Genomic DNA, 9,436 nt, shown 5'->3' with positions numbered 1-9,436 from the left:
TCCCGACGGGAGCGCGGCGCGTCCCGGGCTCCCGTAGCCCCGGGTTCCCCCCGAGGAGAGGGGTACCAGGGCCTCCCAAGGCTGACCATGGGGCCGGGGCGCGGGGGCGGAGGGGGAGTGGAGCAGCCGGTACCGCGTGCCCCCGGTGCCATCCCGTTAATCCCCGACGGTCCCGAATGCACAACGCGATGGGACCGCCTCGTCCCCGGGCTTTGGCGCTGCCGCGCCGCTGCCAAGGGCCATGAAGGGAGCAGGGGACCGGGGTGAGGTACAGCGCGGCCCCGGCAGGGACCCTGCACCCCGGGAGGCTCCGTGATCCTGAGGAGGGTCGGTGCCACTCGGGGGGATCCGTGAGCCCCGGGATGATCGGGGCGCCCTGGAGAGGATCGGTGGAGGCCAGGAACGCTCCGTGAGCCTTTGAGAGGGTCTGTGCCGACTCAGAAAGTGAGCCCTGAGCCCTGTCGAGGATCGCTGTGATCCCACCCGTCCCCCCACCACCCCCGCGCCCCCGCGCCCCCGGGAGCGAGGCCGGACCGGGCCGGGCCGGGCGCAGCCCCCACCTCGGTCATGAGCCGGTCCGCCCCCGTGTTCTCCTCGTCCTTGAAGATGATGTCGGGGTTGTAGTTGGGCACCAGGTCCCTGAAGCGCTCCGAGCCCCGCAGCACTTTGCCCTCCGCCTTCCCGCTCGCCCCCAGCGTCTGCTCGGGCACGTTGGGCACGAACTGCTTGTAGAGCAGAGGCGAAAGCTGCCGCCGCCCCAGCCGCCGCCGACCCACCGGACCCCGACCCGGGCCGCAGCCCAGCACCGGCGCGGCCAGCAGGCAGGCGGCGAGCCCGAGCAGGACGAGGGCGAGCGGCCTCCACCGGGGCATCCCGCCCGCCGGGCTCCGCTGCCTCCGCGGGTCCCGCTCAGTCACCGGGGGCACGGGCGGCTGGGGCGGGCATGGTCCCGGTGTGGCGGCCCCGGGGCTTTTAGATGGTCGCGGTGCCAGGGGCGGGTCGGCGCCGTTTCCTTCTCACACCCACGGTCCCGTCCTTGCTGCGGGATCCGCGGCCGCTCGGGACGACTGACCGCCCCCCCGTACCCCCCCGCCGGTGCCGCCACCCACTCGGAGCGCCGCCGGTTGCGCGCCCACGGTATCGGCACCCCCCGCCCGGAGCTGCACCCCGCTCCGGGGGAGCCCCCGACCCAGCCCGAGCCTCAGGGAAAGCCCTCGCAGAGCTGCGTCCCAGCACCGGGCACCGGCACCCGGCTCCGGGCACTGCGCTGGCACTGGACGCCGGGCTCCTGAGGCTGCCCCAGGACCGGCACCGGGATCTTACCCCGAGCTTGCTCCCCCTTCCCGTCTAAATCCCAAACGCTGATGCCGCCTCCTCTCCACGGTCCCCGCAGTGCGCTCCGGTACCGGAACCTCCCCTTATCCCATCCGAACGCAGCGATTCTGGTCCTGGGACCTCTCCTGTCACCGCCTGTTGGGATCGGGGACCCCCCTCTCCCAGTCCCGGTCCTTTCTCTCCTCCCGCTCTCCCTCGCACCGAGGACCCTCGTTATTCTAAGGCTGTGCCGCCGGAATCCGCACCTGCTCCGTCCCCTTGGCACAGCCCCGCTCCCGGGACCCGCTCCCTGGCACTACCCCGGTCCCCTCTGTCCGGTCCGACCCACGGTCCCGGTCCCCGTTCCTGGCCCAGCCCCCGGTACCGGCTGCCTTGGGTGCTGGTCGGCACCGTGCGCCCGCCCTCAGCCGCCCCGGCCGGGCTGCCCCCACCGCGGCCGCTCGGCTTCGGCGCTGGGCAGCCCCGCCGGGCCCCGCCTCGGACCCGGCCCCCGGGAGCGGCGGCAGCGGCGGCCACATCCCCCGGGGCCGCCCCCGCCGGGCTGCCCTGCCCCGGCCGGAGCCTCCGCGGCCCGGGACCGGGGCACCCCCGGAGCGGCACCGGGATCCAGGTACCGCCGGGGATGGGGCCGAGCTGCTCCGGGACGGGCACCGGGCTCCAACAGGGACATGGGCGCCTCCAGGAGCACCCCCGGGACCGGGACCGGGACCGTGCCCCCCGATTCAGCACCCCCGAGCTCCTGGCGGAGCCCCCAAGGGTCCCGCGGGCCCCGGCGAGGGCAGGAGGCAGCAGCGGGGTAGCGGAAGATTGGAAGAGGGTCGGGGGGGTCTCGGCCCCCCCACAGCTTCCCCGCAGCCCCGGTGCCAGCCCGGGGTGACTGGGAGGAGAGCAGGTCGCGGGGAAATCGCGGGCACCGATGGCCTCATTTCCTGCAATATAAACCAGGTTTCCTGTGCTTCCTGCTCGGCCCCGGGCGGGGGGGCCGAGGGGGGGCCAGGGCCCCCCATCCCCGCTTTGGGGGGGCGGGGGGCGGCCTGGCTCGGCCCCAGCCGGGGCAGGATGGGTGGGGGGCCGGTTCCCGGGGCAGTTTCCGTTCCAGTCGCACGACCCTCCATCCCAGGAGGTGAAGCCTCTGCTTTGCTCCTCACTTGGGGGAGCTCAGCCCATACCCCGAAGCCTCCCGGAGCCCCTCAACATCCCCGGGGTCCCCCCAGCCCGGGCAGCGGGCAGGGAGCTGCCCTCGCCTGTGGAAGAAGCTCGTTAACCCCAGCCAGGAAGAGGGTTAATTATGGCCCCATATGGGCCATAAGGAGGGGCAGGACTGTGACACCCCCCCCACCAAAGCAGGGACACCCCACCCCTGCCCCCTTCCTACTTGGCCCTGCCCTCGGGATGAATAAACCCCCCAGATTGAAGTACTTTTATATAAAAAACAGTCACTATTTATTTCTCCAAAGAAGTTCCATGGTAACAGAGACCTGACATACTCATCACATCAAGCTGCCGGAGAGGGGGGGCTTGCCTCCTGCACCCCAGGCTCCCCTATTAGGGACCCCAAAGGCCTCGGGGTGGGCAGGGGACAACCAGTGCCCCCCTGCAGCCCCAGAGTAACACAGGGGTGGAGTGTGGAGTGACTCTGGGCAAGGGAGCACGGGACCCCCTCCCATAGTGTCAGGACAATGGGGTGACATTTAAAACTCAACCAGACCCCAGGGAGCAGCCGGGGGGGGTCAGGGGGGTCTGGCCATCCTTGCACGAGGTATGTAAACAGGGGGTGGGGGCTGCAGCCAGCACAGCCTCGGGGGGACCCCGCACCCCTTGGGGGTTTGTGACGGGGGTGTGGCTCAAAGCCAAGGCTCAGTAGCACAACGCTGAGACAGAGCAGGGGGGGACACCCCCAAAGGTGTCTCGGCTTTCCCTGAGGAGCTCTGATGTTCCTGAGGCATCAGGAGCTGTCAGGACCAGCTCTGTGGCTGGCAGCCACCCTGGGGGCCACCACAGTGGGGAGGACACGTGCCTGTCCCCCAGCCCTAGCAGGGCTTGCTGCGGCTCTGGTAGCGCGTCACGGGCAGCGGCAGCTTGTGCAGACCTGGATACAGGGAGAGTGTGAGAGCCAGGGATTGGGGACAGGGACACCCCAGCTCCCTGTGTCCTCATGTCCCTGTCCTCACCAAAGGCACGGATGAGCTCGGCCTGCACGGCCCAGGAGACCCTTTTCACCAGGCACAGCGTGGTGAGCCCAGCAAAGCCCATGTTGTAGAGGAAGACGATGTAGAAATTCCCCAACCAGTTGAAGCGGCCAAAATCCCCCAGGAGGTCAAAACGGGTGATCCCTGCACAGGGGTGGGGTACACTGGTCAGGGCACCCCAATCCTGGGGACACACCCATCCAGGTGTCACCCTGATCCCTCTGGGAGGCTCACCCAGCGTCCTGGAGAAGACGGGCAGCGCTGAGCTGAGCACCAGCAAGGAGACACAGTTCCCGATGATCTGGGGAGAAGGAGGAGGTTTGGGGGGCAGTGCTGCTGCAGGGAACCCCCCCAGGCTGGGGAAGGGGCTTTCCAAATGCCAGGGAAGCACTGGGGGGTCCTGCCCTGCAGCGAGGCACTGTCCTCCCACGTGGGGACAGCACAAGCAGTGCACAGGGACCTGCTGGGGGGAACGGGGTCTTGCACCCCCACAGGAGCCCCCCAGCCCCGTCCTGCTGCTCCCACCTTGGTGAGGGGGGTGTCCTGCCGCTCCGGCAGCAGGCGAGTGAACAGGGGGGAGCTGTAGAAGCCCACAACAGAGGAGACCATTAGGTAGCTGCAAGGAGTGTTAAGGAGGAAAACAGGATGGGATGGCGCTGGGAACAGTGCTGGGGACACAGGGGACATCACTGGGGACACAAGTGCCCGACTGAAGGATACAAAATGAGGACAACCTGCAGTGCAGCTCCAAAGGAACCGAAGATGGAGAAGGAAACCTGGCCCAGGGACGCGTCCTGCAGGAGGAGAAGGAAGCAGGCTGTGGAGGAATGGCCCCAGAGCAGCGAGGGACACAGCCCTGAGCTGTGCCATCCCCCAGCCCGGGTACCTGGATGCCCCGTGGCATTGCAGCATCATCCAGCAGCAGCTCCAGGACATGGAAGCAGACAATGAGCACAGAAATGCCCTGGGAGGAGCAGGGAGGGAGTGAGGACAGTGGTGAGGATGGGGACAACCCCCAGCTCCCCTGGGAGCCCAGCACTCACTGTCAGTGCCAGGAGGCCCAGCATGGCCAGGGGGTAGCCCAGGTTCCTCTGCCAGGGCGATGCTCGGTGCCGCAGCTCTGTGGGGAGGATGTGCCGAGGTGAGAGGGGAGCACAGCTCCCACCCCAGGACAGGAGACTGAGGGGGCCCCCAGGTGCCAGGATGCCCCCACCCTCCCTCCACAGAGCATGGACTGCCAGGGACCAGTGCTCCCAGTGCCAAGCTGGAGGAAACCCAGTGCCCCAGCCTTCCCCCCACCAGGCTCCTCACCCAGCTTCCGCCTCTTGCTCCGGATGGCAAAGAATTGCTCCCGCAGCATCTCCATGTCCAGATTCAGCCAGCAGGAAGCATTGCCTGCCAGGGGGGAGACACAAGAGGCTCAGGGGGGATGAGAGCTCCTGTCTGGTGGGGTAGAGGGGCCCCAAATCCACCCTGTGCTCCCCTTTCCCAACCAGCAGCACCCACCAGAGTGGATCCTGTGGGACACAGCGGCTTCTTCAAACCTTGTGCAGCTCAGCTGCTCATCCAGGTCTTCCAGGAGCTGGGGGTGGATGAGGAGCCTGTGAGTGGCTGCTGGGCTGCATGAAAGGCTCCCCATGCCTGAGGTGGGAGACCAGGCAGCCCTGGGGGCAGTCACCCCCAAAGCTGGGATGGAGGGACTGGGGGGGACCCCTTACCCGGGGTTTCACCAGCAGCTTCCCAGTGACAGTGAACATGGTGGAGAGGCCAAAGGGGGTGCACACTGTGATGAAAGGAGAGGCTGAACAGGAGGTGCCCTGCCATCCTACCCCTCCCCACACCCCCAGAGGGATCCTGGAGGCTTCAGCCATGAAGCACAGCCCCTCCAGACCCCATTTGTATGGAGCACCACCAGAGCCTCATGGGAACACAACTTACACAGCAGAAGCAGGACGCCGAAAAGCGAGATGCAGGAGTAGAGGTAGGGCAGATAATATTCCCAGAGATCTGTGGAGACAGTGGGATCAGGCCAGTGGCACCAGAGATCCCCTGTTCCATTCAGTGCCAGGGTCTGACCCTGGAGCAGGGAGAGCCCAGAGGAGCCCCAGCACCCACCATAGAGTGACTGGCGACTGGCAGCATCGTTGCCCACGATGGCAGAGGCCACCCAGACCATGCCCAGCACCAGCAGTGTCAGCAGCAGCAGCACCACCGACGTCTCGTACACCCTGGCCATGATGCCCTGCAGGAGCTGGGTTAGAGGGGAGTCACAGAGTGGGGGACAGGGGGGACATGTGCAGGATCACCCACCTTCTTGGACCCTGCAAACCCCTCTGACTCGGTGAAGAAGTAGGCAAAGGGCATGAGGAAGACCAGGGACATATTGGAGAAGAGGAAGACCAAATTCCAGAGGCCTGGAAGAGGGGGAACAGCATGGGGTGAGCTCCCAGGGAGGGCAAGGCTGACCCACAGATTTTGGGGACACCCCAGGGTGATCCCATGCACCCACCATGAATGAGGGACCCGTTCAGCCACTGGATGTAGTAGTTCTGGGGGAAGGAGAGCAGCACCTCGTTGCTGATGATGGAGAAGGGCAGGAGGAGAACGGCACCCAGTGCCACAGCCAGGGTGAAGGTACAGAGCCCCAGCCTGCCGGAGGGACAAGCACCAGCTCAAGGTCAGGGTTCCCCTGGGTGTCACAGCCTGGCTCTGTCCCCCAGCGTCACCAGCACCCACAGGACACTGTGTCCTGGCTGAGGAAGAGGTCCAGTATCAGGGAACGGGACAAGCAGGAACTTACGCAATCCTGTTGACAGCAGCATCCTCGTCATCGTGAACTGCAGGGACAAAATCCCAAACCAAAGGGCTGGGGGAGGTAGGGCTGCCCAGAGCATCACTCCCTGCCCCCTGCCCAAGTCCTCCCCACTCCAAATGCTGCAGAAATCCTCCCTAGGAATTTGGGCTTTGCTCCCACCTAGGGCAGCTGGCGGGTGCCCGGCAATTGGTGTCACAGCAACCAGGCTGTGGCAGGACCAGGGCTCCTGGGGGAGGCCGAAAGGAATGAAGGAACAGGAAGAACCCTCTGGAGGTTGAATGTGGCTGTCAAGGGCTGCCTGGCTCTGGCAGCTCCCATTCTTACCTGCTGTGAAATCTGTGTGCTTCTTAAAGTGGGTTATGATGAAGTGGCAGAGGATGTAGAGGCTGGCGAAGAGCAGGGCACAGATCTGCAGGCAGAGTGTGGGCATGCCCTGAGGGCAGCACTCCTAGCCCAGCTCCTACCCAAGGTGATGCTGCCAGCCCTGGGGCTTGTCAGCTCCACCCTATTTGTTTTTCCACTCCTAGCCCTGGTTACACCCCACTCGTGTGCTCAGACCTATCTGTTCCATGGGGGCTGCACACAGGGTTCACACATGGGTGCCCTGGCACAGCACCCAGGCCACAGGGCTGAGAGCCCACCCAGAAGGTCTGGATCAGCCTGTGCTGGTAAAACCCGTGGGACATCCCTGAAGTGCCCAATCCCACAGCCCTGGCCTTGCTGGCACCCAGCAGAGCCACGGGAAAGGGCTTGAATCAGGCGCCAAGGACATCTGCGATGTCCCTCCCGCCCCCGCTGGAACGCCGAGGTCAAGCCAGAGCAGGCGATGTTCAGGGAACACGGCGACCTTTCATCCCACCGAGTACGCGTCAGGATGAGGAAAGGTCGCCTGAATCCTCCACCTTGGCACAGGTGCGGTGGGGAGCAGCTGTGGCACCTCCCTTCTGCCGGACTGGGGGGGCTCTCACCCTGGCTGAGGGTCCCCAGGATCTGCCAGCACAGTGGGAGCCCCCAGAGCTGGTCCAGCTCGGGATTCCCAGAAGTGCAGGTCCTTCTGCTCCTGCTCCCTCCCAGGGAAGGGTTTCAGGCCACAGGTTCCCTCCTGCCAGGGGCTGTGCCCCACAGACCAATGCTCTGCCTGATGTGGGGACCCCCAACCCCTCCTGTACTCAGTGAAGTCAGGCCAAGTAAGTTTTGTGCTGCCTGTGCTAAGCCAGGGGCTCCTGGCTGAGATGCAGCTCCCCGGGTTGGAGGTCTGGGGAGCTTCAGGGCAGAGGTGCCAGGCTCTGGCCACCAGCTCCTTCCTGTGGGCACCAAACGTGGCTGTGGCCAGGAGCCCCAGCACTGCTGCTCACAGTCCGCTTGGCTGCCCTGCACGCAGCATCCCCAAGGCCCTTAGGTCCTGCCAGGACCAGGATATCCAGGTTATCCCCATCCCTGAGCCTGTAGGAACAGAGAGCAGACCCAGCTGGCTCTCTGTGGTACCCGAGCTTTAGGGGGCTCTGTAGGATCCCTCCTCCCTGACACCGAGCTGCTGGCCTGGGGACAATGACAGAGCCAGGATCCCGGTGTGGGGCTTGCCCGGCTCTGACACCACCACAGCCCAGCACGACCGGACCGCAGCTGGGGCTGCTGGAGCGGGCAGAGGGGTCCCGGCAGGAGCTCAGCAGGGTCCAGCCCCGAGACCCCGCTATCTGCTGGGCACACGCAGCCTCGGCGGCTCTGGTCCCGATAAGCACGGGGTGTGGAGCACGGCCACAGCCGTAGAGCTGCCACCGGGGATCCCCACGGTCCCATGGAGGGCCCTCCCACCTCTCCCCGCCACACCGGGACCCTTCCCCCGCCCGCGGCCCCTGGGCACTCACGATGCACTCGCGGACCCGCTCGTGGAAGATCTGCTCCCGCATGGCCAGCGCGTCCTGCTCCACAGGGGCCATACCGCGGCCAGCATGGCAGAGCCGAGCGGGGCTGCTGCGGGCAGGGCCAGGACAGCCAGGCCGGTACCGGCACCCCGGCCCAGCCTCTCCGGTACCGCCGGGTCCGCCGCTCTGAGCCCGCCGGGTCCAGCCCAGCTCCACCGCGCTGGCCCCGCCCCTCCCGCGGCCCCGCCCCCCGCGTCCGGTCCCCGCTACAGCGCATCCGCTCCCCGCGGGCTGAACGGGCCCGCCAGGCCCCGCCCCCTGCCGCCCATTGGCTCCTGGGCTAAATGAGGCGAAGCCCATTGGCCGGAGCGCGGCGCGGCGCGCGCTGATAGGCGGAGCCCGCCCGCCGCTCCCACGGGGCCGCAGCCCCAGCGCAGCCCCCCGGAATTGGGAGCAGGGATGGAGCTAATCCCGGGACACGGCTAATCCCGGTCGCGTTAATCCCGGAGAGCCGCGGGGGGCAGGGCTGGGCTCCCGAGCGCTGGGGGCACCGGGCAGGGCACGGCCCCCCTGGGAGGATTCGCACACAGCTCAGGAAGGAGTGCAGCAGTACCCAGGGTGAGGCCCCACCCTGTGGAACCCAGGGATGTGGGGGCTTCACCCCCCCAGCTCGCAGAGCAGGGAAGGGCTGGCCAGCTCGGGTAGCAGCAGTACCGTGCCAGCTGCCTCACTGGGCACAGACAATAGGGACAGTCTGTTCCCATGGGATGGGGCCAGCCGGCCCGGGCGAGAGCAGGCGCTGACACAGAGGGTTTGTATCCGACACAGTGTAGCTTCTCTTAAAGCCTTTTATTCACAGACACGGTACAGATAATGGTAAAACTGCATGATCACATCCAAGAGGGCAGCACAGCCCTGGGCAAGCCCACGGGGCCAATACCCCTCGCACTGCACAAGGAAGCTCAAGTGTTTGAAGTAGACATTTCGTGGACATGCGACAGTGACAGAAGGAACCCAGCGTTTAGTATTCCTCCCCTTCCTCCTCTCCCTCTCCTTCAACAGAATCCACCCCCACCTCCTCATAATCCTTCTCCAGGGCAGCCATATCCTCACGGGCCTCCGAGAACTCCCCTTCCTCCATGCCCTCCCCCACGTACCAGTGCACGAACGCCCGCTTGGCGTACATCAGGTCAAACTTGTGGTCCAGGCGGGCCCAGGCCTCGGCGATGGCCGTG

General features: G+C 66.3%; 3 protein-coding genes across 4 annotated transcripts in view; all 3 read right to left on the bottom strand.

Annotated features, from left to right (window-relative positions):
* DHH (desert hedgehog signaling molecule) overlaps positions 1–1,786 on the bottom strand; it is a 5,036-nt gene extending 3,250 nt beyond the window's left edge. The window contains exon 1 of the mRNA XM_015615637.3: positions 561–1,786. Within this exon, the coding sequence (XP_015471123.1) occupies positions 561–872 (312 nt within the window). The 5' untranslated portion in view covers positions 873–1,786. The remainder of the gene's footprint in view (positions 1–560) is intronic.
* A 965-nt stretch (positions 1,787–2,751) lies between these two features.
* On the bottom strand, positions 2,752–8,420 carry LMBR1L (limb development membrane protein 1 like). 2 transcript variants are annotated; one of them, XM_015615628.3, is made up of 17 exons: positions 8,205–8,418; positions 6,664–6,748; positions 6,325–6,361; positions 6,034–6,173; positions 5,835–5,938; positions 5,640–5,766; positions 5,463–5,531; positions 5,243–5,307; positions 5,031–5,106; positions 4,836–4,919; positions 4,568–4,644; positions 4,411–4,488; positions 4,245–4,318; positions 4,050–4,140; positions 3,759–3,825; positions 3,507–3,668; positions 2,752–3,424 (listed from the first exon to the last, which is right to left on the bottom strand). In XM_015615628.3, the coding sequence occupies exons 1-17, from the start codon at positions 8,274–8,276 to the stop codon at positions 3,366–3,368; spliced, it is 1,467 nt and encodes a 488-aa protein (XP_015471114.1). In that variant the 5' UTR covers positions 8,277–8,418; the 3' UTR covers positions 2,752–3,365. The 2 variants fall into 2 exon arrangements, with proteins under 2 accessions (XP_015471114.1, XP_015471113.1); XM_015615627.3 differs by having other exon boundaries at positions 3,759–4,140; positions 8,205–8,420.
* An 802-nt stretch (positions 8,421–9,222) lies between these two features.
* The window catches only part of LOC107198581 (tubulin alpha-1B chain-like), an 11,219-nt gene continuing 11,005 nt past the window's right edge, over positions 9,223–9,436 (bottom strand). The window contains exon 6 of the mRNA XM_033511440.1: positions 9,223–9,420. Within this exon, the coding sequence (XP_033367331.1) occupies positions 9,223–9,420 (198 nt within the window). The remainder of the gene's footprint in view (positions 9,421–9,436) is intronic.

This window comes from Parus major, unplaced genomic scaffold (assembly GCF_001522545.3).
Source record: "Parus major isolate Abel unplaced genomic scaffold, Parus_major1.1 Scaffold220, whole genome shotgun sequence".
NCBI classification, from domain to species: Eukaryota; Metazoa; Chordata; class Aves; order Passeriformes; family Paridae; genus Parus; species Parus major.
The sequence above is the reverse complement of the archived record's forward strand: the minus strand, read 5'-3'. Positions and strand labels throughout refer to the sequence as shown.

Excerpts from the sequence above, each read along its gene's own strand:
- LMBR1L (XM_015615627.3), bottom strand. The coding sequence starts at position 8,276 with ATGGCCCCTGTGGAGCAGGACGCGCTGGCCATGCGGGAGCAGATCTTC. Across the intron at positions 5,308-5,462 it reads CGGCGTCCTGCTTCTGCTGT|TGTGCACCCCCTTTGGCCTC; the intron begins GTAAGTTGTGTT and ends CTTTCATCACAG. Across the intron at positions 4,920-5,030 it reads GTCCCACAGGATCCACTCTG|GCAATGCTTCCTGCTGGCTG; the intron begins GTGGGTGCTGCT and ends CCCCCCTGGCAG.